The sequence below is a fragment of the Peromyscus leucopus genome, chromosome 2, assembly GCF_004664715.2.
Source record: "Peromyscus leucopus breed LL Stock chromosome 2, UCI_PerLeu_2.1, whole genome shotgun sequence".
NCBI classification, from domain to species: Eukaryota; Metazoa; Chordata; class Mammalia; order Rodentia; family Cricetidae; genus Peromyscus; species Peromyscus leucopus.
The window spans coordinates 134,875,089-134,899,639 of NC_051064.1; the positions used below are offsets into that span (position 1 = coordinate 134,875,089).

Consider the following 24,551-nt stretch of genomic DNA (forward strand, 5'->3'; position numbering starts at 1 on the left):
CACACCATGCAGGCGTGGCAGAGACGGCGGTGTTATTCACAGCCGAGGTCTGCATCTGCGGGGAAAGAGTTTATTATAATAGAGAGAGAAAGGGACAGAAAGGAGACAGAGGAAGAGAAGAGAGGAGAGGAAAGGCGGAGGTGTGCGCACCTCATCGCAGCAAAGAAGGAGAGCGAAGAGCGAGAGGAAAGGGAGCGTTTTTCCTTAAAATGAGGTTTTTATGTCAGGATGCAGCACGGTGCCAAGGGGCGGATCAGAATATTAACAGTCTAATTTTATTTCTTATTTAATATTTATTTCGCACTTTTTTTTTTTGAGACGGGGTTTGGCTGTGTATGTAGCCCTGGCTGTCTCACTCTGTAGACCAGGTTGGCCTTGACCTCACAGAGCTCCGCCTGCTTCTGTGCTGGGATTAGAGATGGGCGCCACCACCGCCCCGCTTTAGTGACTTATTTTGTGTGTGTACGTGGGTAGTGTCTGTGTGGACGTCAGAAGACTACCCCCAGAGTCGCTGCCTCCTGCCGTGTGTGCCCAGTGATCGAACTCAGATCGTCAGGCTTGGCGGCAAGCTCCTTTATCCGCTGAGCTGTCTAGCTGTGAGGCTCAGGGGAGTGGAAATTATTTACAAACTGGGAGTGGGCTATGTTTCCCAATTCTTCCACACAGGAACTAGAATTAGAACTTTCCTTTAGGGCATCCTCTAGTCCATAAATTAGAGGAGAAACTGAGATTTAAATATTTATTAAGCAACCTGCATCAGTCCAATTCATCTTTGCATGATCAGATGGAGACGCGAAGGAAACGTTATTCTCCCAAGGTTCATTTAGCCCCACATGGACAGTGTCCGGCGTCACACCTTCAGATCCAGAGACCTGAACGCAAAACTAGGCCTTAAGAAACCTCTCCGACCTCTGACCCCGCAGAGCGGTGCATTCTGGGACCTGAAGTCTCCTGAGCAGCTCCTCTGCACCGTGGTTCGGTAGTATTCGGGCACAGTCGGCTGCACCCGCCTTCGTCGCCCGCTGATTCGTCAGCCAGCCTCTCGGAGTTAGCCAATGAGGAGTGCTCGGGTCCTGGTCGCCTGGGAAACCGCGAGACAACAAGATGGCGGCGCCGCGGGAAGGCTCGCTGGGCCCCTGGTGAGTCTCGGCTCCAGGCCTTTCTGCCCCGCCAAGTCTTCCCGCAGGCCGGAGCCCTCTCCCCGACTCCGAGGACCCGAGGCCTGCGTGGCTCGCCGCAGGAGGGCGGTGGGGACCCCGCTTCTGTGTCCGCGCGTGGAGGCGGAGCAGACAGCGGGCTCCCGGGGCGGGGCTTGGGCACGGTAGCTTCCTTCTGCAAGCGCGTCCTGCAAGGGGTTAGGAGGTCGGCGCGCAGCCGCCCGGCAGTCCCAGAGCCCACGTGTGTCGAAGGGATGATCGCCTAGGGCAGCACTGAGTTCAGTCCTCACGATGGAGAGGCACAGGACACGTTTGTAACCCTCACCGGAGGCGACAACCATACCTTTACAGCCTTCATCCGTTGTGGCGGGCTGAGGCAGAAGGACTGCGAGTAGGAAACCCAATCTGGGTGACATAACGAGTCCCTGACCAATTAGGGTGATTCAGCGAGACCTTGCCTTAAATTTTAAAAAATAAAGCAAGGCCAGGTTTGGCTGCGCACGCCTTTAATCCCAGCAGAGGCAGGAGAGGATCTCTTGAGTTTGGAGGCCAGCCTGGTCTACAGAATGAGGCTGTCTCTAAAACAAAACAAAAACAAAAACAAAAAAACAAATAACTAAACAAAATAGAAGGCTGGGCCTGGTGGTCTGCAGGCCTGTCTACTCAGGAGGCTGGAACAGGACATGTTCAAAGTCAGCCTGGACTTTAGAGTCAGTTCAAGGCCATCCTGGCAAAGACTTTTCTTTTTCTTTATATATAATTTTGTATGTATATGTGAGTGTCTGCATGTGTGTATGTGCAACACGTGCATGCCTGCTGTCAGAGGACAGAGGAAAGGCATCAGATTCCCTGGAACTAGAGTTACAGCAGGGGTGTGAGCTGCCATGTGGTTCCTGGGAACCAAACGTAGGTTCTCTTCAAGAGCAGCGATTGCTCCTAACCTCTGAGCCATTTTCAAGCCCAAGACTTAATTTCATTAAAACAACAACAACAACAAAAAAGACCTAGCTATAGCTCAGCGTACAGCACTTGTTATAGCATGTGTAAGACTCTGGGTTCACTCTCCCGTCCTGAAAAAGTGAATCAATTAAAAACTCAGAGGTTAAGAGCTCTGGCTGCCCTTCCAGAGGACTCCGGTTCAATTCCCAGCACCCACATGGCAGCTTACAACTGTCTGTAACTCCAGTTCCAGGGGATCTTGATACCCTCACACAGATACACATGCAGGTAAAACACCAATGCAGATAAAATACAAATAAATAAATCATTAAAAATAAGTTTAAGGGCTGGAGAGATGGTTCAGCGGTTAAGAGCACTGGCTGCTCTTCCAGAGGTCCTGAGTTCAATTCCCAACACCCACATGGCAGCTAACAACTGACTGTAACTCCAAGATCTGACACCCTCACACAGACATACATGCAGGCAAAACACCAATGTATATAAAAGAATAATAAATAAATTGAAAAAATAAAAAGGACTGAGGTTATTGCTCAGTGGTAGAGCACTTGTTAGCATTTCAACTCCAAGTCCTGAAACAGCAAGAACAAAATGTCTTTGGCCCAGGGGAAAAGGCACAGTCCTGCCCAGGACAAACTACTCCCAGACTGCTGAAGGCGTTACTCTATCCTCGGGGCCCAGGGCTCAAAGGACACCACCAGACTGAATGAGAGTAAAACTAAAAACAGGGCAGTGTAATAGCATCGCATTCAGAGGGTCCTGAGAGGTGTGGGAGAAAAGAACCCACTGTGAGAGACATTGCACAGTCTAATCTGAAGAGTTTCGTAGTTGACCAGATGAAGAGAGAATAAAAGGGAGAGAAAAACAATGGGATTGGAGATGAGGTCCTATAAATGAGAGGGAAGATGGAGGAGCTGGTTTTGTGGCACATTGTTGGGTTTGATTTGGGGAGTCTGTTTTTTCTATAAAAATTTACAGATAACAATTCACCTAGTCTATCCATCACCCTTCATTGTATAAATTCTAGGCATTTTAGTGCTCCATTTATAGGAACTATCCAGAATGGGCAGATCTATTAGTAGCCATCTAGGGTTGGCTGGGAGAAGTGGGGGGAACTGGAAGATAAATGAGGGTAAGCTATTAAAGTGTACAGGTTTTTTTTTTGTTGTTGTTTTTTCGAGACAGGGTTTCTCTGTGTAGCTTTGCACCTTTCCTGGAACTCACTTGGTAGCCCAGGCTGGCCTTGAACTCACAGAGATCCGCCTGCCTCTGCCTCCTGAGTGCTGGGATTAAAGTTGTGCGCCACAACCGCCTGGCAGTGTACAGGTTTTTTTTGAGACAGTGTTTTTCTGGGTAATAGCCCTAGCTGTCCTGGAACTCTCTGGAGACCATAGCCCAGGCTGGCCCTGAACTTACAGAGATCTGCCTGTCTCTGCCTCCCAAGTGCTGGGATTAAAAGCGTGTGCCACCGCTGCCGCCCAGCCCTTCATTTGTTTTTTAGCTGGTCTTGTCATGTGCCTCTGACTGTCCTGGTACTTGCTCTATAGCCCATGCTAACCTTGAATTCAGCCTTCCCATTGCTGGATCACAGATGTGCACCACTAAACTTGACTTTACAGGGTCTTTTGGTGACTCATGTCTGTAATCTCAGCACCCAGGAGGCAGAGGCAGGAGGATCTCTGTGACTTCTAGCCAGCCTGGATTATACAGTGGAATGTTGTCTCAAAGTAACACCAAGGGGCTGGGGAGACAGGTTAGTTGGTGAAGCACTTGCTTTGAAGGCTCAGGGACCTGACTTTGATCTCTAGAACCTATTTTAAAACAACGGGGGTGGGGTTGGCAAGAGACTCTGGGAGTGAAGGCTTCTGCTGCCATGTCTGCCCACCTGAATTTCCAAATGAAAAGCTAAATTATAGCCATAGAAGGGAAATGGAGGGGTTAGCTTGGCCAGAGGAAGGGTCTAGTTCGGAGGAGGAGGCCATTCCAGCAGAGGAGGCAGGGCTGGAGAGGTGGCTCGGCCTTCAAGGCTGGGCTCACCTCCAAAAGTAGAAGAGTTTGGCTCCCAGGAGAGGAGGCTAGTGGCCAGCTCTGTGCTCAAGGCATGGCTCAGCTGTCTTCGGTGCAGGGGTGGTTGGGGGATAAGATGAGGAGGCAGACAGGGCCAGATCACCATGGGAATTTTATTTTCCTCCTCCTCGACCTTGCCTTTTTTTTTTTTTTTTTTTTTAGATAGCATCTCACTATGTAACCCTGGCTGGCCTGGAACACACAGAGATCTGCCTCTCCAAGAGCTGGGATTAAAGGTATGCACCACCAAGCCCAGCTTTTGAGTTTTTCCAATTCAAGGGTGTAAGGAGCCCTTGGGGGGCTTTGTTCAGGGGTGTGGCGTGTCGTTGTTGCTTGTGGGCATCAATGAAAGAAGCCACTAAGGGCGGTCCTATTTAGCTACATACACACATCATGAGGGAGCCCAGACCCACAGAGCAATGCAGGGATATGGTGAGGAGCCTGGATGGTGGGTGAGGGAACTCTGGTCCCAGGCCTCGAGAGAGGCTGCTTCTGAAGAAAGGGTGGGGCATGAGTCCCAGACTCCAGAAAGAAGGTGAGGGAGAGAAAGAACGGAATCAACATTTTCGAGTGTTAGTCCCGCGTGTGTGTGTGTGTGTGTGTGTGTGTGTGTGTGTGTGTGTGTGTGTGAATAACAATGGCCCCACACAGCCACAGCTCAGCTGGCAGGTGCCTGCCTTTGAGCTTGGCACTGGGCAGAATGCTTTGGGACTTTGAGTCTGTGTCCACCCCCTACCCCCACCCCCGGTCACCTGCCTGGTAGGTGCTGATACCATGCACATTTTACAGAGGAGGAAATAAGGTACCACTTAACACTGTGAGCAGAGAACATGGTGAAGGGCCCAGGTCTTGACCTCCGTGGTACATGACCGTGTCTTCAATGAATCCTGCCTGTGGGTTGCCCACTCTGCTTCTGAGATGATGCGGCTGGCACCTGGGTTCTGGCAGGTGGACAAGACAGACCAGGGCTTTATGCCAACCATCTCAGTGATGGATCCATAAGAGTGCCAGCCTCTTGTCTATGCCCACACTCTAAGCTTGGGGAAGTTGCAGGCCCTGCACCCCCCCCACCCCACCCCCCCACCCCCCGGCAAGGGTTTCCATGTTCAGAACAGAGAATCAGCTGCTCAGAGGAGCCAACAGATGTCAGGAAACTCAGCCCACACTGGAGGAGTGGGGGCCGCTTCTCTCTGGACAGTGCTCCTCTTCAGGAAAAGCTGCTGCTCCCTCCTCATCTGAAGCCCTGGGTCTCCTCTGTCCCCAAGAACTGACTTCCTTCTTTCCTCTCAGGAGTCCCTGACAGCTAGCCTCGAGACTAGAGCTATGAGCTCACCTCTGGCCTCTCTCAGCAAGACACGGAAGGTGCCCCTGGAGTCGGAGCCTGTGAATCCTGGGTAAGGAGCCAGCTGGCCTCTAGGTCCTTGTGCGCCTGCCCTGTCTCTTCCTGGACCCGTCCCTCACCAGAGGAGAGTGACTCCTGGTGTCTAGGGGAATACAGGGAGCCGTTAGTGGCTTTGTGTCCACCTTCCTTCTCTTTATCCTTCCGGGAACTCTGCTTTGTGCTGACCAAAGATTGGATGGTGCTTTCCGTAAGGCATGGCCCTGTGAGGGTGCCTGTCACTCACTGTTCGTTCACTCACTAGCTCTGCAGCACTAGCCAGCCTCTGTGCTGGGCTCTTAATGCCAGGGCCTTAGGTCTTGTAGCAATCCTCTTGAAAAACGTTTTCTTTTTCTTCTCTTTCTTCCTTTCTGTCTCTGTCGGGAGCAGTTCAGCACTGTACAGTGTGTCCCTCGGCTCACCCTGGCTAAGGATAGCTTGGCGGTGGTGGTGGGGGGTATCTGCAGGAGACAGAGGCTTAACCTCCATCTCTTTTAGCCTTGCATGGGGCCTGGAACCTTCCCTTGGTGGCATTCCAAGAGGCTTAATTTGTATTTGTTCCTTCTTCCTGCCTGGGTCCCCAGGAGGCGAGGGATAAGAGTCTACGGAGATGGTGAGTGTGTTCTTTGCCCTGCGCCCCTGTCCTCCCACCAGTCTGTCTCTCTTTCCAACTGGGCAGCTGGGCAAAGAGCATGCGAGGTCCTGTGGGACTGGCCATCTGGCCTGCCCCTGACTCTTCAGCTCTCTACCCTGTGCTCAGAGGTCTGGGCCACTCCCTTGCCCTGCTCCTCAGCAGAGATGCCCACACTATCATAGAACTCTTCTGCCTAATGTGAGATGGGTATGGGTACCTCGAAACTATGGGAAGACCAGAGATGTGGACCTCAGCCTTTATCTTATAGCCTTCCCTCCCTGGAGCCCTGGCCTCATCACTGACCTGACCGTACACCCTCGGGGGCCAGTATATAAGCTGTTTCGTCTTGGCCAGGGCCCAGGGCCAGAGTGCTTTCTGGGTTGTGGCCCCAGAGCAGTGACCTGGGCGTTCCTGTCTGCAGAAGATGAGGTGGACATGCTGAATGATGGACAGGACTCGGAAGAAAAGATCTCTGTCCCTTCCTGCTATGGCGGCATTGGTGCCCCTGTGGGTAGGCAAGGTGAGCGCAGAGGGCTAAGGGCTGTGGGTCCCCCTTGCTCATAGCAGCAGGAGCGGCTCTCGAGATGGGGTAAGGCCCTGTGAGCCTACCCTGCCTGCTGGGTGAGACACTGCTCCTACTTCGGGCTAGCTGCCACGATGCCTGTGTCCTCAGACCCACCCAGGACAGGATTTAACCTGAAGCCACAGGCTGGGGAGCTGGCCAAGCCCCAGGCCAGGCTGTGCCCAGCAGCTCTCCAGTCTCCAGCAAGCATGATGTCTGCGGGTCTGCAGTTCAGGTGCAGAGACAGCGAAGGGTCGGAAGGGGAGCTCAGCCTCTGGCCATCCGTTTCCTCCTCAGCACGGTCCAGATGGGCTGAGAGTTCCACAGCAGGCGGACCGCCTGACTTTGTGTCTGCACAGACCTGCGTGGAGTTGCCTGCAGTGGGGTGGGGTGGGGGAGAGGGGCCAAACAGGGACGGGAGGTTGTCATTGACGCTAGAACTTTCCACCAGCCGGGACAGCTTAAGCAGCTTTAGCATCTTGCTTCCTTGTCCCCCGGGGAAGGAGAGCAGTGGGCTGGGCATGTTATAAGGATCTGGGGAGACGCTGCTTGGTGGGGGGGTCCCCAGCTATCATACAGGGTACTCAGAGCAGTGGCCAGCACTCTGAAGGGCAGCAGGAGGTGCCCTTAGGCCAGACTCCCTCCGTTTGACATTGGCAGGGTCAGAGGAGAAGGAAAAGCCAGGACTTGCCGAGCTGAGTCCCTAGTGACTTAATCACAGACAGGGTCCCCTACCCTAGCTGGCGACAGTAGTGGCCCATGCGGCTGCCGCCTTCCTCCCTCAGAGGAACTGTACATCCTTTCTCCGCTCCTCCCTGCCACATCCGGCTGGTGCGTGTCCCCACCAAGGTCTCCAGCAGGACCTTCCTCTCCTGCCCAGCAGCCGCCTCCCCTGCCCCCACGGCTTCCTTTTCAGAGCAGACTGTGCTGGCCAGATTGTTGATGGCGCCTCCGTCCGCCCGCCGTTGCTCCTAGGGTCTTTCTCCTTACCTGCTCTCGGTGCCCCCTTTCCCCCCCACTTCCCACTGTGGACATTGCATTTGCGCAGACCCTCCCTTCACCCACATGGCTCCAGTGAGACAGCCGTGCTCTTCATGCGGACAGCTCCAGAGTTTCCACTTGGGTGCCTTAAGATGCTCCTGGCTCCAAGGTCCAGAGAGCCTTCACTCAGTGGCACCTGCACTAGGGGGATGTTATCCCTCGGGCTAAGAAGCCCTAAGGAGGCAACTCGAGGTAATTCAGGGACTAGAAATAACGGTAAGACAGAGTTCAGGTTTCCCCATCTTTCTCCTGAACCATCCTGGCATCCGGTGTGGTCTCATGACCGGCTGCAGTTCCTTCTTCCCATGTAGTTAGGGGAGTTAGTGTCTGTGGGACGAAGGGGGCTTGTGGTGTTGGGTTTTGTTTTTGAGAGGGTGAGGTTTGGCACAGTCTCATGTAGATTAGGTCGGCCTCAAACTCTCTCTGTGGCCATGGGTGACCTTGAACTCCTGCTCCTCCTGGGTTGGAATGAAAGTGGCACATCACCAGCCTGGCTCCCAAGCTTTATTTTGAACATGTTCCAGTGTACAGGAAAGCTCAGGTAGGAGTACAGTGTCTCCCCTTTCATAGCGACTGAGATCTCGCCATCGTCACCTTCCCTCTGCCTGTCCCTAGAGAGACATACAAGGGCATCTCTTGGATGAGCAAGTTAGAGGTGAATTGCAGAGGTCCTGACCTTCCTGCCCAGCTCCTTTAGTACTCCTGCATCTCCTAGTAATAAGGAAACACATACTCACAGTGTTCTTGCTGCACCTCTGAGCATGACTGTTAATCCTCCTAACATCCATCTCTTTTACACTCTGGACTCCTCAGTAGTTCCAAACATCTCTTAGGTTTTCTCCTGACCTGGGACCTGAGAGGCTTCAACAAACCCTGCAGTAATATTTATGCCTGTTTAGATCCTTAAAACAGCGACATTAACTTTTTTTATTTTCTGTTTTGAAAAAGAATTTCACTGTGTGCCCCTGCTGTCCTAGAATTTACTCTGTAGACCAGGCTGGCCTTCAACTCACAGAGATCCCCTCCCTCTTCTGGGTGTTTGGGTGCTAATTAATTAATTAATTAATTTAGTGTGTGTGTGTGTGTGTTCCTGTGTTCACACACAAGGCTGAGTATGTATGTGTCAAAGAACACCTCATTCTTTTCCTTCTATCCTGTGGATCCTAGAAATCCAACTCAGGCCACCAAGCTTGATGGCAAGGAGATGGTGAGTGTGTAAAAGTACTTGCTGTGAATGCGAGAGGCCCTGAGTTCAAGTCCCCAGCATCCATATAAAAGCCTGTCATGGCCATGTATGCCTGTAACCCCACCAGGTTACAGAGGTGAGAGACAGGTGGACTGTGGGAGTGTTTTGGCCAGCCAGCCTGCCCCAAGCAGCAATCTTTAGGTTAGGCATTTGCCTATTTGCCTAGCATGCATATGGCCTTAGGTTCAACACTCCCCCACCCCCCCACCCCCCGCACCAAAAAAAAAAAAAAGAGGTAGAGATCAATAAAGGAAGACACCCACATCCTCCTTTGCCTCTGCATGTGTGTGCATGGGAGTATGTAACCATGTACACACACACACACACACACACACACACACACACACACACACGTGATGTGGCCTGTGTGTTGCACCACTGATGCACACTTGGAACAAGTTGCCGCCCCCCGCCCAGCTTTACAAAGTAGCCCACTGACCTCATGGCCCGCTGTGAGGACCTCACGAGCTGCTCTGTGTGAAGCGCCCCTATCACAGCCGTATTAGCTGCTGTCGGTACTGCTGTGTCTGTTCGTGCGGCCCTCTCCCTTTCCGGCCCTTCCCAGGTCAGCCTCAGCTCCAGGCCTGGGCACTAGAAACTTTGTCTACTTGGCAGTCCCTGTATTCCATGACTCGGAGATGATGAGCTCCATGGCCAGGAAACTGCGGGAGCTGGAGCACCAATTGAAGGCCCAGACTGATGAGATACTGTCCAAGGTAGGACCCGAGGCAGGAAGCAGGCAGGAAGGACTGTTGCTCGAATTGAATGGTCTGTTTTGATGGCAAGCGATGACCTGGGAATGATCCAGAGGGCAGGGAGTCTAATGGAATGTAGGCTGGGTAGTTAGCAGTCTGCTGAGCAGAGGTGGCGAGCTGGACACTGGGCCCAAGACATGGGCTGTGCCTTTCTTCACTAATGTGACTCAGAGAGGTGGGGGTTAGCTGAGGCTCAGGAGCAGGGGCTGTACCGGAGGTTGATAGGGACAGGTTGATGCTCACACACAGGCAAGAGGTGTGGCCTGTCCCATGGGAAGGGCTAACGCTTACCTCGTTACTACCCTGTGGGGCTCTGGGACCCACCAGGACTCACCCTGAGTCTCACTGCTTCAGGACCAGAAGATCCTGGCTCTGGAGGAGTTGGTGCAGACCCTCCAGCAGAACCAGGGTAAGAAGACCTTGGTCAGGTACCTGCTCGGGCCCGGGGATTCTGGGAGCTTGGACAGTCGCTTTGGGAATCAAGGCTCCAAGAGCATCAGGCAGACTCGTGGTGGGGTTCGCACAGCTGAGACCAGAGAGACAAGAACCCTTTACCCGGTGCCTTACACCCAGACTGCACTGTCCAGAGCCTGGAGGAGCTTCACTCCTACCGAAGAAGGGATGGTTGGCTCTTAAAAGTCAGTTCAGGCAACCCCCACCCCCATGCCAGGGTTAGGAGAGAGGTCAGAGAGACCGGCCCAGGGGCAGTTCTCAGGGTCCCCAGAAGACCTTAGGGCCGAGCCCCAAGGTGGCAGCGGAGTCGCTCACCCACTTCTTCCCCAGGAGGCAACGCAACCCTGCAGAGGCAAGAGGAGCTGGAGACGCAGTGCATTCAGCTGCAGCGGCAGGTTGGCGAGATGGAGGTGAGAGGTCAAGGTCGGTGGAGTGGGTGGCCAGGCCGCTTTCCCTGCCCTCAGCTGCCTGCAAGGATTTGCAGTAGAGCCCTTGTCATCCTCCATGGCCCTGCCTGTTTCCCTGCTTGGGCTGACCCAGAGTTTAGAGCCAGGGCCGGTGTCTGCACCATGGTGCACTATTCTTCTTGGGCTGAATCGAACTCTGAGCAGGCCCCCCCTCTTACTCAGCACATCCCTAATTCTCCACTTGGTTCTGTTCAGCACTGTGCCTTTGTGGCTAGCCTCTTCTCTCCTCACAGAACCGCTCTGCTCCGACCTCTTCACCTTCCTCTGTTCTTTGATGAACCCTTTCCCATCTTAGGACCCTGGCCCACGCTGCTCTCTGCATGGACCATCATCTCCCTCCCACCTTCTCCTGAGAGAAGTTTTCACTCATTTCCTTGAAACCCTCTCTGCCCCGTGACCAGGACAGGCTCTTCATCCTTTGCTTTCCTCTGTGGGATCGGAAACGCTGAGGGGTGCACGGCTCTCCCCGCACCTAGTGCTAGGTGGTCCCTGACAGTGGCGTCACTTCTTTACCGTCGATTTGGTCACCCCGTCACTTTGCTTCACTCAGAATTGTGGTCAAGCTGCAGGGCTTGAGTTGGCAGGCACTGGGCGCCCCGAAGGGTCCAGTACCCTTGCCTGCTCAGTGCAGTCAGTGCCTCCGTCCTCTGCAGGTCCACTCCCGAGTCCTCTCGGGAGTGTCTCTGTCTCCAAGCAGAAGGCCTTCCAAAGCCCCAGCCCATAATAGCAGAGGCAGCATCCTGCCCCGTGCAGGCCTGTTCACATCTGGGCCTGTGGGTGACTGCTGTGCCTGAACTACCTTCTGGGAATGTGGCAGCCCGTGGGGCAAGGCCACAGGCTCACAGCCCAGTGTACCCCTGGCCCAAGCACCCTCCCATGTTTATTGATTCATTACTTGAGCCGACCTACAGGAGCCTTCCTGTTTGACACTGTCAGCCATTAGGCGTGTGTCGTCTGTACGAAAGGCAAGGTCCCCACATGCATGAGGCTGACAGTCTACAGAAGCAGAGATGTGACTAGACAGAAGGATGAGCGTGCAGGGGATAATGAATCGGGTGACGAGAGACAAGTTGGGGAGGACCCACTCAAGCAGATCTGGAAAGGGGGGTAGGACTTGGGAGGTCTGGGCAAAGAGCTAGAAGGCTCTGCCCGTCACGTGTCTGGCTGTGGTGGAGGTCGTAGGAGAGGGAGAATGAGAGCCGTCAGGCCAAAGGGGCCTCACCGTGGGCTCTGTCTGGAGGGAGTGGGGGGGGGGGACACGGGCCAGAAAGGAGAGAGTGGGCGGGGTGGGGGCTGGGACCCTCCCAGGTGTGTGGAGTGGAATGGTAGAGCAGCGGCCATGTATGTGGAGGAGGGAAATGAGCTGTGTGGGACGACAGAATGGCAACAGCAGGGAGTAGGAACTGAGCCGAAGGTTTCAGGGAAGCTGACAACACCCTCTGTGTGGGACACCCGGGGAGGAGAAGCCGTGGCGGCCTGGCCTCGGAGGAGAGCAGGAGACGGGTGCCGAGGGTGGTTGGGCTCCTGGGGAGGTGGCACTGAGCCTTTAATGTGGCAGCCACAGAGGAGCGGGGCGTGGAGGTTGGTAGGTAGGGGGCGCTGCTTGCTGGGGTGGGGAGAGCTCTGGGGCAGGGTGGGGCGCAGGGCCATTGGCATGAGTGGATTTTGGTGCTCCTTGGACATCGGCCTAGTTGTGAGTGGGACTCAGGCTCAGAGTGAGAGCCACACTGGGTGTGGATTTGGGTTCTGTCCTCCTTATGTAGGAGTGGACAAGAGCCCTAAAAGAGAGGGTGTGGTCGGGGCTGGGCACTGGAACCTTGCGGGCGTGTGGGGTAGAAATGGTCGAGAAGCAGCCCTACATGCAGTGAGGAAAACCAGCTGTGTTGAAAGGAGCAGCGGTGGCTGCACCACACACAGACAGGCCTGTGAGCTGTGGGGCAGAGGAGCTGGCCGAGAGGGGAGAGAAGAGAGACACAAGTGTAAACCTCTCTAGCCGGGCCCACGCCTTCAGTGCCAGCCCGCGGGAGGCAGAGGCAGACAGATCTCTGAGACCAGCCTGGTCTGCAGAGTGAGTTCCAGGAAAGCCAGGGCTACACAGAGACCCTGTTTGGAAACAGCACCCGCCCCCCAAAAACAAACAAACAAACAAAATATAGGTGACTCCTCCTGGGCTGGGGAGAGGGTTCAGTCGGTGACGTGTTTGCTTCGCAAGCATGGGCACCTTTGTTCTGTCCCTGGAACCCATTAAAAAAAGAAAGAAAGAAGCCAGGAATGGGTTCATGGATTAGTCATCCAAGAGCTGGGCAAACAGTCAGGTGGATCTCTGGGGCTCATTAGCCAGCCTTGGATTCAGGCAAGGCCCAGCCCACTGACTGAAAAACACCAAGATGGACAGTGCTTGAGGAAGAATACCACCGGCTTGTCCTCTGGCCTCCACACACAAGTGCACATGTGCTTGTGCACCTGACACACCTGGAATCACAGACATGAACCCGTGCGCACACACGGTCGGCGTCAGGAAGAAGAGGGAGGATCACTCCTGCAGGGCAGATGTCCCTGCCGCCTCCTCATACTTAGGCCAGGCCCACAGTCCCCAGAGCTGTGGTGGCCAGGGTTACGGAGTTCTTGAGTCATGTACTGTGTTAAGTAAGTACTTGGCATGATGGTCTTACCCAGCACAGTGAATCAGCTGCTGTCATGTCCCCCTCATAGAGAAGGAGCCTGCTGCTCTAGGGGGTCAAGGGCTTCCAGGGTCACTGCCCGGAAGTGGCCAGGGCCTCCAGCACATCCTTTGTCCAGGCCACTCTGGGCTGAGGACAGGCTGGGTTTGGACTGGTAATGCCCTCCATGGACACTGGGCAGGTGGTGCCACACCACATCTCGCTCTTCTGCCCCACAGCGGTTCCTCAGTGACTATGGCTTGCAGTGGGTGGGTGAGCCCATGGACCAAGAGGACTCAGAGGAAAAGATAGACTCTGAAAATGATGAGTGGGACTGGATGAAGGCCAAGAAGTTCTGGAAGCCAGGTAGAGTTGAGCATCCGCTCTGGCCCCTCCCAGCAGCACCCCATGGCCTGCCACTCTTCCAGAGGCCCTTTGTCTCAAGCCCTGGCCTCCCAGCATTGGGGTGGGGGTGGGGGGTGCTGAGTTACCCCACCTCGTCCCTGACCCAGGGAAAGAAAAGCCAAGGTCTCTCTCGCTGGTTTCACCTCAGTCTACCTGCTCATTTGCCAAGGGCTACAGAACCCCAGACTTACTAGATATTTGGTGCTTTGTTGCGGCTTTTCAAGACGGGCTTTCTCTGTGTGACAGCCCTGGCTGTCCTGAAACTCGCTCTGTAGACCAGGCTGGCTTTGAACTCAGAGATCCACCTGCCTCTGCCTCCTGAGTGCTGGGATTAAAGGCGTGCAGCACTGCCACCCAAAGCCATTGTTTAACAAACAGAACAAAACCCCACCTGGCATAGTGGCACATAGCTGTAAACCCAGCACTTGGAAGGTTGGGTCAGGAAGATTGAGAGTTCAAGGCCAGCCTGGACTATGTAGAGACTGTGTTTGGTTGGGAGGTGGGGTGGCATGGGGGTCAGAGAAGAGGAAGAGCAGGCCCTCTGACTAGAAGCTCCTGTCCAGTTTCCAGGGCTCGGCCTCCTCGCAGGGTCCTGCTGCAGGTTCATGTGTGAGTCGGGACCTGGGAATCTGCATTGCTAGGTACAGATTTTCATGGCGATTTCGGTGGTGTTAGAGCTGTTTCTGAAACGGGGCCCATTTTCTTCAGAGTGGAGAAGTTTCCTCCCTAGGCTGCAGACTCTAGCTCAGACCACCATTTCTACTCCACCACCTGTTCAGGGGTGGCTTATGGCGTGGGCCAGCCACTTCCCTCCCTGAGCCTCAAGTGGGGCACACCTCTCACCCTCGGGGACTTACAAAGAGCACATGCGTCAGATCTGGAGCCCGGGCATGTCACGCTCTTTCCCAAGCTTTGACAGAAACAAGTGCCCTGGGACCCAGAGCATCACTCCCTAAGGGACTGTCTAGAAGACATAACAGTGTTGATGTCAGAAGCGTCTTTCTGGATAAAACCCCAGATTCTAGGGCTGAGGGCGTGGCTCAGTTGCTAGGGTGTTTGCCCACGGTGCATAAAGCCCTGGGTTTCTTTCCCAGCACCTGGTAAGCCAGGCGTGGTGACGCACACTTTCAGTCTCAGCAGCCGGGGGTGGAGACAGGAGGATCAGAGTTACAGACGTCCTCAGCTTGTAGTAGTTCTGAGGACAGCATGGCCTACAAGAGACAAACGTAGGCCTGGAGAGATGGCTAAGGGTTAAGATGCTTGCTGCTCTCTCAGAGGACCTGAGTTCAGTTCCCAGTAACCCACAGTGGGCAGCTCATAACCACCTGTGACTCCAGCTCCAGGGATCCAAACATGTTACAAGCATGGTCCTACCCTCTATTTGGGCCTGGGCTTCACCCTACTCCCCTTAAATCTCAAGACACAACACGCCCTTGTTTAAAGGTTATTACAGTCCATTTTTATATCTTCTGCTGCTTTCTTATTTATTTATTTATTTATTTATTTATTTATTTATTTATTTATTTTTGTTTTTTGAGACAGGGTTTCTCTTGTGTAGCTTTGCGCCTTTCCTGGGACTCACTTGGTAGCCCAGGCTGGCCTCGAACTCACGGAGATCCGCCTGGCTCTGCCTCCCGAGTGCTGGGATTAAAGGCGTGCGCCACCACCGCCCGGCTTTATTTATTTATTTTTGAGACAGGACTTCACTGGGTAGCTCAGGCTGTTCTGGAACTCAGTCTTGGAACTTGCTATGTAGACCAGACTGACCTCAAACTCACAGAGATACTCCTGCTTCTGCTTCCAAGTGCTGGGATTAAAGGCGTACACACACACCACCATGCCCAGCTCTTTTACAACTTTCAAAGCATTTTGAACAAACAGCCTTGGCATGGGCCAAAGGGTATTTCATTTTATAGATGGGCAGACTGAGGTAGAGTGTCTGAAGACCACTGAATGGAGGAGGCTGAGCCCACTGGGAGGTGGTGCTGGTGTGGAGGACAAGAAGAGACAGAAGAGAGATTTGGGAGATGGGTCCTATGGCCTTTTGGACTGGTGGAGGGGAGGAGTCAGAGATGGCCCTGGAACATGGCTGTGAGAAGATGTTGGGAACACTGTGGCCCCAGGCTATGGGAGGTCGTGTGAGGCCTTGCTAGGCAAGATCTATGGGTCAAACCAAAGCAGCCCAGGGCATGGTGCCCCGATCATAGTTCTCTAGCACCCGAGTCCACAGCAGGTGGCTGTGGGTGCTGAGGATGCTGAAGACTGAGGCTTCCTAGCCTTGCCCCTGGTGCACATGGTAGGTGGGGTTCTGCTTCCTGTGGCCCTCCCATCCTGGAGAGCATCCTGGCCCCAAGGTGTCTTCTGCTTCCTCTAGGAGGGGGTCGCAGCAGATGGCTGGTCTCGGAACATGCCTTCTACTTGTTCCGCGTACCCTGACAACCTCCCCCTGACAAGCATCGTCCAATGTTCTGTTTTGTTGGTGCAGCTCCAAGTTTGGCTGTGAAGCCACGTGATCCCCAGCTAGAGCGACCTGTGCAGACCGCCGCCATCTTCCCTCCTGGAGCGCCTAGGCCCGGAGCCCTCTGTGCTTTTCTCTTGTTTTTGCCTCTCAGTGTGGGAGGGGCCTCTAGTTCTGCCTGCCAGGGGAGGGAATGCTTTCGTTTCTAGAAGCTTTTCCTCATTGGAACTCCCTCATGTCTCAGACTAGCCCAGCTCTGTCCCTGGGGTCCTCTGCTGCCAGCGCTGGCTTCTTGCTGCCTCATTTCTGGGCACCTATTTTGTTGGGTATTACTTTTATAGATTGCCAATGGACAGGAGAGCTAGAGCATCAGTTTGGGGCCAAAGCGGGTGATTAGAATGTTCTAGATCTAGAACTTTTACCTTAGGAAGGTCGCCAGTTTCTCCAGGAAGGGGGCTTATAGAGGGGAAGCCTGGAAAGGGCACGATGTGTATTTGGACTCCCAGCCTCTCCCCAGGATACAAACATCACATGGGTCTCAGTGCCAAGCGCTTCGGGGACAGTCCTGCTCTGGTCACAACACACAACAGGTGCTGGGCCTCGGGTCGAGCACAGCAGTGGTTTGGTGCTCTCCACCCTCCTCCTCTTCACACTCCCACCCTTCATGCACACGGCCAGTCTGTTCCTTGCTAGGCCCCTAAATCCACCCCTAGCCTTCCGCCCAGGCCCCAAGCCCCTGAGTCTGGGTTGGTGCTTCTCACATCCCTGGGTCAAGAGGCCACTGGCAGCCTGTTTGATTTGTCCTTGGAGACGTGCTTCTCCCTACACTGCTTCTGTCTCAAACCCTAGCCCCTCCAGCACACTGCCACCCCCGACACCTGGGCGGCCACGGTAGATGAGCCGGCATCCCACGGGAAGGCCTGTGCTGGACTGAAGGGTTTAAAGGCTCAGGCTAGGTGTCCTGGGGGCAGACAGCAGGGCCCGAGCCCACTGTCTCTTCACTGGTGACAGCAGCTGGGAGCACGCAGCACAGCTGGTGTACAGGCCAGAGGACGTGGGCCCGTGCAGGAAGGCTGTTGCCTGGTGTATCTGGTATTGCCAGTCCACTGGCTCATTGGCAGGGGTCGGGGGAGGGCTGCGGGCGTCAGGACAAACGTGTCCTGGTTGCGGGTGTGCTCTGGAGCCACCCAGAGTCTCAGAGCATCTCTCTGCTTGGCTCTTCTGAGAAGAGAGCATGCAAGTAGGTGGCCAGACTGTGCTCACTATGGCCTTCCCGATGTAGGAGGCTGTGGGTGCGGTGAGGGTGTCGGGAACTGGGGCCACGTGCCTGAGCGGTGGACGTCTCCAGACCAAAGCAACAGCTTGTCCTTCCAGCAGGCCTTGGGGGCCACCACTCATTCCCGCAGGGGTCCTGCTGTGGGCTCTGCAGGACACACGGGGACTCTGGGGGTTGTTGACGCCCTCAGAGCCCACCAGGCACTGCTCCTGACACACTGGCAGGCAGACAGACAGGTGGACACGTGGGTCAGCACACGCTTCTAGGGCATTTGCCTGGGCCAGGTTCGGGTTCAGTGCTGTAAGCCATGTTCAGAGTGCCCAGAGCAGTCGGAAGGTAAATAATCACAAACAAAATGCCAAGAGTGTGACAGGCCAGGGACTGGAACGGGCTCCGAGGCTGTGGGAACCGGGCAGGAGGGCTGCGGGTTCCTAACAAGACTCTCGGAGGAGGTGGAGCCCAGAGTAAGTTGGGAGGGACGGCAGCAGCCACCCTCCTAAGACATGGACAGTTACTGTCCTCATTGTACACAAGAGGAAGCCGAGGATCAGAGAAGCCGGCCTGCCCCAGACTACAGAGCTCACAAGCAGCAGTCCTGCCAGGGTGGCCCTCCAGGGCCAGGAAGTGGCAAGGGGAGAGAGGCTGGGCTAGTACTTGGGAGGAAGAAGCAGGAGGGTCAGGAGTTCAAGGTCATCCTCAGTTTTATATAGTGTGGGCCACATAAGACCCAACCAAACTCCCAAAGTTACATGAAGCCTCAAAGATGATCCCCAGCACCATGGCCCTTCCTAGAAAGAGCTCAGGGAGCTGTGTCCCAAGAGCTAACACTAAGCAGCTGCCGCCTACATGGCCACTGAAAGCTGAATGAGTCACGTAGGGTGAATGTAGTCACCCTGCAAGGCTTACGTGACCTGGAGCATGACACCCCACAAGGCCCAATCTCCTCATCTGTAGAATGGGAAGGGTAACACTCCCTCTAAGAGTCACTAATGGTCAGGTCCACCGACTTGCTCTTGTGGCCAGGTTAGGGTTCTTTCCTGCCCATCCCACAAAGGGACACGTCCCTCCCTTGGCTTAAGCCAGACCTGCGCTGCCTTGTGTGGGAGCGCCCACCACCTCTCCAGACGAAGGCTTCTGTTGAACTGTGAGGCCGGTGCTCACTGACGGACACTGCCCTGTGCTGGCCACACCACCCTCCTCCTGCCTCACCCTCTGCGCAGTCTTTCCTGGGGCCGTGAGTCCTCTCCCTGGGAGCCCCCTCCCCCAGTCCATTGCGCTCAGTGGCGGCCCAGTCCACCCTGCCTTACCTCCTCTGCCTTCTTCCTGCCCCAGGACAGGGTTCTTTTACTTTTCTAGGCAGAAAGTAGACCAGTTCCCTACCTCCTTCCCTTCCTCTGTGTCTCCCTCCCTATTCCCCACCCCCCCTTTTCCTGAGACAGGGAACTCGCTCTCTAGACCAGGCTGGCCTCGAACTCACAGAGATCTGCCTGGCTTTGCCTCCCGAGTGCTGGGATTAAAGGCGTGCGCCACCACTGCCCGGCTGCCATCAATATTTCTTAGCATTATCCCAGGGACTCCAGTCTGTCCCCTCGCCTCACTGCCCATCCCATGTCTGTCCTTGGCGCTGAGGTAACTTGTTTTGGACAGCAGCATTGGCACCATTGTGTGGCAGACCCCACTTCCCTAAACTGTAGGAAGAGGTACTGGGCTGGCCTTATGGGATTTTTTTTTTTTTTTTTTTTTTTTTTAAGGTTTCTCAACTTGTTCTTAAACTAATTGTAAAGGAAACAATGTCATATCATTGTGGGGCAGGGGGTTTAGAAAGCTTGTTTCACACTCATGAGTCTGTGGGTTCAGTTCCCAGCATCTTGTAAACTGGGCTGCTGCGTACACAACAGGAAAGACTGGGCAAGCCCGGAGATGGGCAGCCATAGCCCTTCAGAGTAGCCATTGCCAGGGAGAAGGGAAGGCTGACAGAGGACCCACGGCTCCTCAGATGCAGAGACAACCGGAAACACAGCCCCATGCACCTGGACTTCCACTTGCGGGGAGAGCAGTCGAATCCCCAGCACCCTGACCCACATCCTGCCGCAGCCCTGCTGTCCTGGTGGAAACAGCTTTCAAAAAGCCCTCAGTCAGCTGGGTGCTGGAGGTTTACACCCTAGGGGCAGCTAACTGGGGGCCGGGGCCCCAGCCAGTGTTCCTCTTGCCCACCACCCTTTTCTGGCATTTTCGTGGCTGTCCTGGTCATTCCATCCGCACCCTCTAGAACTGGGTAGAGTCATATGCAGCAGTTTCCAGAGGAGTCAGAGCCTTGGCAGATTCTCAAGAGTGTGCGACCCTGAAACAGTTAGACCTGTCCAGCAGCTGTCCCAACATCCAAACAGCCCTGCCCCTGCCCTCCCTCTCCTGATGATGCAGTTGGGTCCTAAGTCCTCTAACTTGCCAGGTGGCCTGGGATGAGTCACTTTTGGTTTTTCTGATATTGTTTCCTCATGCGTATAGTGGAGATTAAACAGCCCCTGCCTCCCAGCCTTGGGTTGGTCTGAGGACCATTTGTACAAGGTAGAGCTGGTGACTAGCAATCGACCGTGGACAGTTCAGGATGTTCCAGGTCAGTCCTCACTTCCTTGGCACCTTATAGCCACCCTGGGAGGCCAACACTATTGGCATCCCATTCTAGCCCCGGGCATTGTGATATGGCCACACAGGAAGAAGTGCAGGGGCTGGGATTTGAACTCGGAAAGCTTTGATCCAGAGCTGGGAGGTTTGCCAACCCAGTGCCAGGCACAGGTCTAGTATCAAACTTTGCTTTTGCTTTTAATGCTGTGCACTTCTAAAAAGCTACTAAACTCTCTGGCCTCAGTTTCCCTCTGAGAATGGGAAGGAGTGCAACCCTTACAGCGTTGGATCCCCAAGTGGAGGAAGTGGTATGATGGATAGTAAGTGCCCTGCTAGGTGTGATGACACTCATGTAATCCCAGCACTTGGGATGTGGAGGCAGGAGGATCAGAAGGAGTTCAAAGGTCACCCTCACTACATAGTTCAAGGCTACCTGGACCAGGGCTCAAATACAAAGTTCAAAGTGAGTATCCAAGAAAAGATGGCTGCTGTTGTCATCTGGTGCAGATACCCTTTTCTTTCAGGTGGCCCCTTTAGGAACTGAGGCTTCTGCTCAGCACGGGAGGCGCCCCCAGAAGCCAGAGCCGCCAGGGCACACAGGAGCCGCAGAGGCTCATAGGCATCTATTGTTGTCTGCCAGGAGATTCTTTGGCGCCCCCCGAGGTGGACTTTGACAGACTGCTGGCCAGTCTACAGGATCTGAGCGAGCTGGTCGTGGAGGGAGAGACCCAAGTGAAGCCAGTGCCTGGTGGGGCGCAGTTCCGTACCCTAGAGCCCATCCCGCTAAAGCTCTACCGGAATGGCATTATGATGTTTGACGGGCCCTTCCGGCCCTTCTACGATCCCTCCACACAGGTAGGATGGGGCTCTGGGGCCCATGCCTGCTCACCCCTGCTTGGAGATGATGGTGGAGCCAGCTCGCTGCACTAGCTTGCCCTCCACAGAGTACACAGGCCCGACCCCTCCAATCTTGGCGTTCCCAATATCTCCAGAGTATGATGCGATGCTTAGGGCTTGCCAGCCAACAGGTAGCTGGTTTGACGTAGCATGGCACAGCCTGGCTACAGGGCCTGTTCTCTCTCCCGCAGCGCTGCCTCCGGGACATCCTGGATGGCTTCTTTCCCTCAGAGCTCCAGCGGCTGTACCCTGATGGAGTCCCCTTTAAGGTAACCAGTGGCTCCCAGCCCACCCTTCCTTCCCTGTGCGGCTTCGGAGAGAACGGGGGTAGCTGGCTCAGGGGCCGGCCATCCTAAGTCATCCACTCGGACGGTCCGGATGCCCTGCCGGAGGGCGAGGGAGCAGGGTGAGGAGGCTGTCATGGCAAGAGGGGCCGTAGCTCTCTCAAGCCGAGTAGCAGACAGTGCCCTCTGCCGGCATCTTGAAGGTACAGCGTTGGCGGGACCACTGCTCTGACACCTCCCCCGCACTCAGGGCATCTCGACGCCCTGGGGTTCCTGGGGAATCTGTAATGCACAGGGGGCCTAGTTTCCCCCGGAGGCTTCTGAACCCACGCGGGTGGGGTGGAAGGCAGGCAGGAGTTGCAAGCACTGGAAGGAGGTGGTGCTGGCTGGGCTGCAAGGACAGGAGGTGAGCCCGTGTTGCCAGGGCCGAGAGAGACGAAGGTGGTCATCACGGGGACCAGGAGGCAGCAGGCTCCGGAGGTGGGTTAGCTCCACGGCGAGGCACACCATGACCCAAAAGACAGTGTGAGGTTTTGAGATTTCCGTAGGAAGATGGCCTTGGAACCTACGGCCTTGACAGGGCAACTGAGGACCTGCAGTGAAGGAGTCTGCCCTGCAGACCAGACAGGAGCCGGGCTCTGCCCTCCCCGACATCCATCCCTGTGTGGCCAGCTTCCAGTGTGTGTGTTGGGGGTGGTGGTGTCAGTACTAAGGCCTCAACTAGGATGAGAAAGAGGTGTTTGCATGACAGGGCCCGAGGTGGTAGGACCATGAACTGTGGTTCTCTTGTATTAGACCATTGTGCTGGAGGCCTCTGGGCAAACGGGTGGGGGTCAGGTTTCAGGGCTGAAGAGTTGGGGGTCCCTGCTTCTGTGGCCCTTCTTTCCTGCCAGGTAAGCGACCTGCGCCATCAGGTCTTCCCAGAGGATGGGCTGGGCTCGTTCCCAGGCGAGGGTCGAGTGGTGGGCCGGCAGAAAATGCGCAAGAACTCGGACAGGTTGGAGGATACTTCAGGTAAGCCGGGCCCCAAGGGTGGCTGGGGAGCTGGGCAGAGCAAGCTCCAGGTGGCCTCTACCAGCATTTCCTGTCCCTCCTGGGCCAAGGTTCCCAATGCCCTCCCTACAGGCTCCAGGATGACTGCTGAGAAATTTCTGAACAGGCTTCCCAAGTGTGTAATCCGACAAGGCGAGGTGATTGACATCCGGGGCCCCATCAGGGACACCTTGCAGGTGAGGCCTGCCCTAATTACCCAGCTTTCTCCAGGGGACTTTATCACCAACCCTGGCTCAGCCTACAGTGTCTTGCCAGGAGGCTCAGGCCTATAGACCCCCAAGTAAGGCCAGGATGGCAAGGACACCCTCAGAACTGTATCATGTTTCTGGAGCTGGTGAGGACTCTGTGCTATACCCCACAGGGCAGCTGGGTTGGCTACAGCTGAGGGGTTGGGGGTATGAGCCCTAGTCCAGGGCATGGCCTTGAGCTTGGTGTGGATGCTGTGGAATTGTCCCACAGGCCTTTCAGATGCTTCGAGTTCATTATCTTGTCTTCACTCGTTCTTCCTCCCCAAGTGTCCTCTGAGAAAGGGGTGCCAAGCCTGTGTCTCGGACTCGTCTTCTTTCCTGGGTTGTCCTGTCTGTGCGGTCCTCCCCTCAGCTCCTCCCTGCAGCCCACCACTCTAGTCTAGGCTGCAGAGTCTCACTCTTTCCGTGCTGGCCTTCCCACCTGCTAGCCACGTGCCCCCAGCGTTCTTCTCTGTTGGAACTGTCTGGGGATTCTTGGAGAAAGCCAAGGTCCTTATCCAGCCCTGAACGTCCATTTTGTGTCAGTGCCCGCCCCATCCCTACCCTGCCCTTCCTTCTGTCTGACTTGGTTCCTTGGTTCAAGAGCTGCAAACTGCTGGCAGGTTCCCACCATGTCCCCTCCTTGCAGATTCCGGTTGGTCAGGATCTTTGTGTAGGGAGTGTCCCTGCCCTGTTTCCATTTCAGATGACTGCTACTCATCCTTCAGACTCAGCTCAGGTGTCTTCCCTGAGCCCAGGCTAGCTTAGGTCCTCAAGCCTGGCCATCATCTGGTGGGCTTGTCTCCCACATTGGACTGGGAGAATGATGGCGTCGTCTCCCACAGCCCCTTCCCTTTACACAGAACACCCCAGCTCTCTGGCTCACGGGTCTCATCCACCCCTGCTCAGGAACGAGCCAGTCCTCTCTAAGGGTGGAGGAAATGATGTAGGTGGGACCCAGGGCTCTGTCTACTTCCCCTGGCTGCCTTCCAGAACTGCTGCCCCATGCCTGCCCGGATCCAGGAGATCATAGTGGAGACACCTGCCTTGGCTTCTGAGCGGCAGAGGTGAGGGCGGGGCAGAGAGGTGGGAGCAGGGCAGAGAGGCAAGGACCTGGGGGCTGGGGCACACTGAGGGCCTCTGGACCTGCAGGAGCCAGGAGTCCCCCGACATGCCGGTGCCCCCGCTCTCCATGCTGCGCATCAAGTCTGAGAATGGGGAGCAGGCCTTCCTGTTGATGATGCGGCCTGAGGACACTGTTGGCGACGTGCGCACCCTCTTAGCACAGGCCAGGTGGGTACGGGGCAGCGCTGGGGGCCGCAGGGAGGAGTCCCTGGCCCCATGGCCTCGCTTGATGCACTCTGATGGACACCCAGGGACATGGACCAGGCCACCTTTGAGATCTTCAGCACCTTTCCACCCACGGTCTACCAGGATGATGCCCTCACACTGCAGGCCGCAGGCCTGGTTCCCAATGCAACACTGCTGTTACGGCCTCCAAGAGCCCTGCTGGTGAACCCCAGCTTTGGTACTGGCTCTGGCTCTGGCTCCGGCTCCGGCTCCCACCCTGGTTCAGGCCCACTTCCCTGAATAAAGTGCCGCCCCCGACACCATGAGCTCCACCAGGCTCTCTAGACAGGACTGACTTGAAGGAAGGCTGGGCTAGGGAGGGGGCGGTACAGACACTCAGGCCTGTAACTGGAGCCTCCGCAGCGGGCGTAGCCACGGGCTCTTTGTCCGCTAGGTTCCTCTTTCTCCCAAGTCGGGCTAAGTAGATCCTGTGGAGGTAGTGGCCAGCCCTAGCTGGGTTGACTGATAATTCTCCATCTCACCTGGGGCAAGGGAGCCTCAGTGGGGTCAGGCCTCTGAAGACAGCCGGATGCACGTAAATCCACATGTTCATGCAGACACTTTTTCCATTCTGTGCACAAAACCACTGCCACCCCCCACCT

General features: G+C 55.4%; 1 protein-coding gene across 2 annotated transcripts; it reads left to right on the forward strand.

Moving 5' to 3' along the window:
- Nucleotides 1–1,064: 1,064 nt before the first annotated feature.
- Nucleotides 1,065–24,224, forward strand: Ubxn11 (UBX domain protein 11). 2 transcript variants are annotated; one of them, XM_028888101.2, is made up of 15 exons: nucleotides 1,065–1,139; nucleotides 5,472–5,575; nucleotides 6,144–6,172; nucleotides 6,615–6,713; nucleotides 9,658–9,758; nucleotides 10,152–10,206; nucleotides 10,581–10,660; nucleotides 13,617–13,743; nucleotides 20,779–20,993; nucleotides 21,227–21,304; nucleotides 22,213–22,333; nucleotides 22,445–22,548; nucleotides 23,593–23,666; nucleotides 23,752–23,892; nucleotides 23,976–24,224. In XM_028888101.2, exons 2-15 carry the CDS (start codon nucleotides 5,505–5,507, stop codon nucleotides 24,187–24,189), a joined length of 1,509 nt encoding a protein of 502 aa, XP_028743934.1. In that variant the 5' UTR covers nucleotides 1,065–1,139; nucleotides 5,472–5,504; the 3' UTR covers nucleotides 24,190–24,224. The 2 variants fall into 2 exon arrangements, with proteins under 2 accessions (XP_028743934.1, XP_037058946.1); XM_037203051.1 differs by lacking the exon at nucleotides 1,065–1,139 and adding an exon at nucleotides 4,382–4,417.
- The last annotated feature ends 327 nt before the right edge of the window (nucleotides 24,225–24,551 follow it).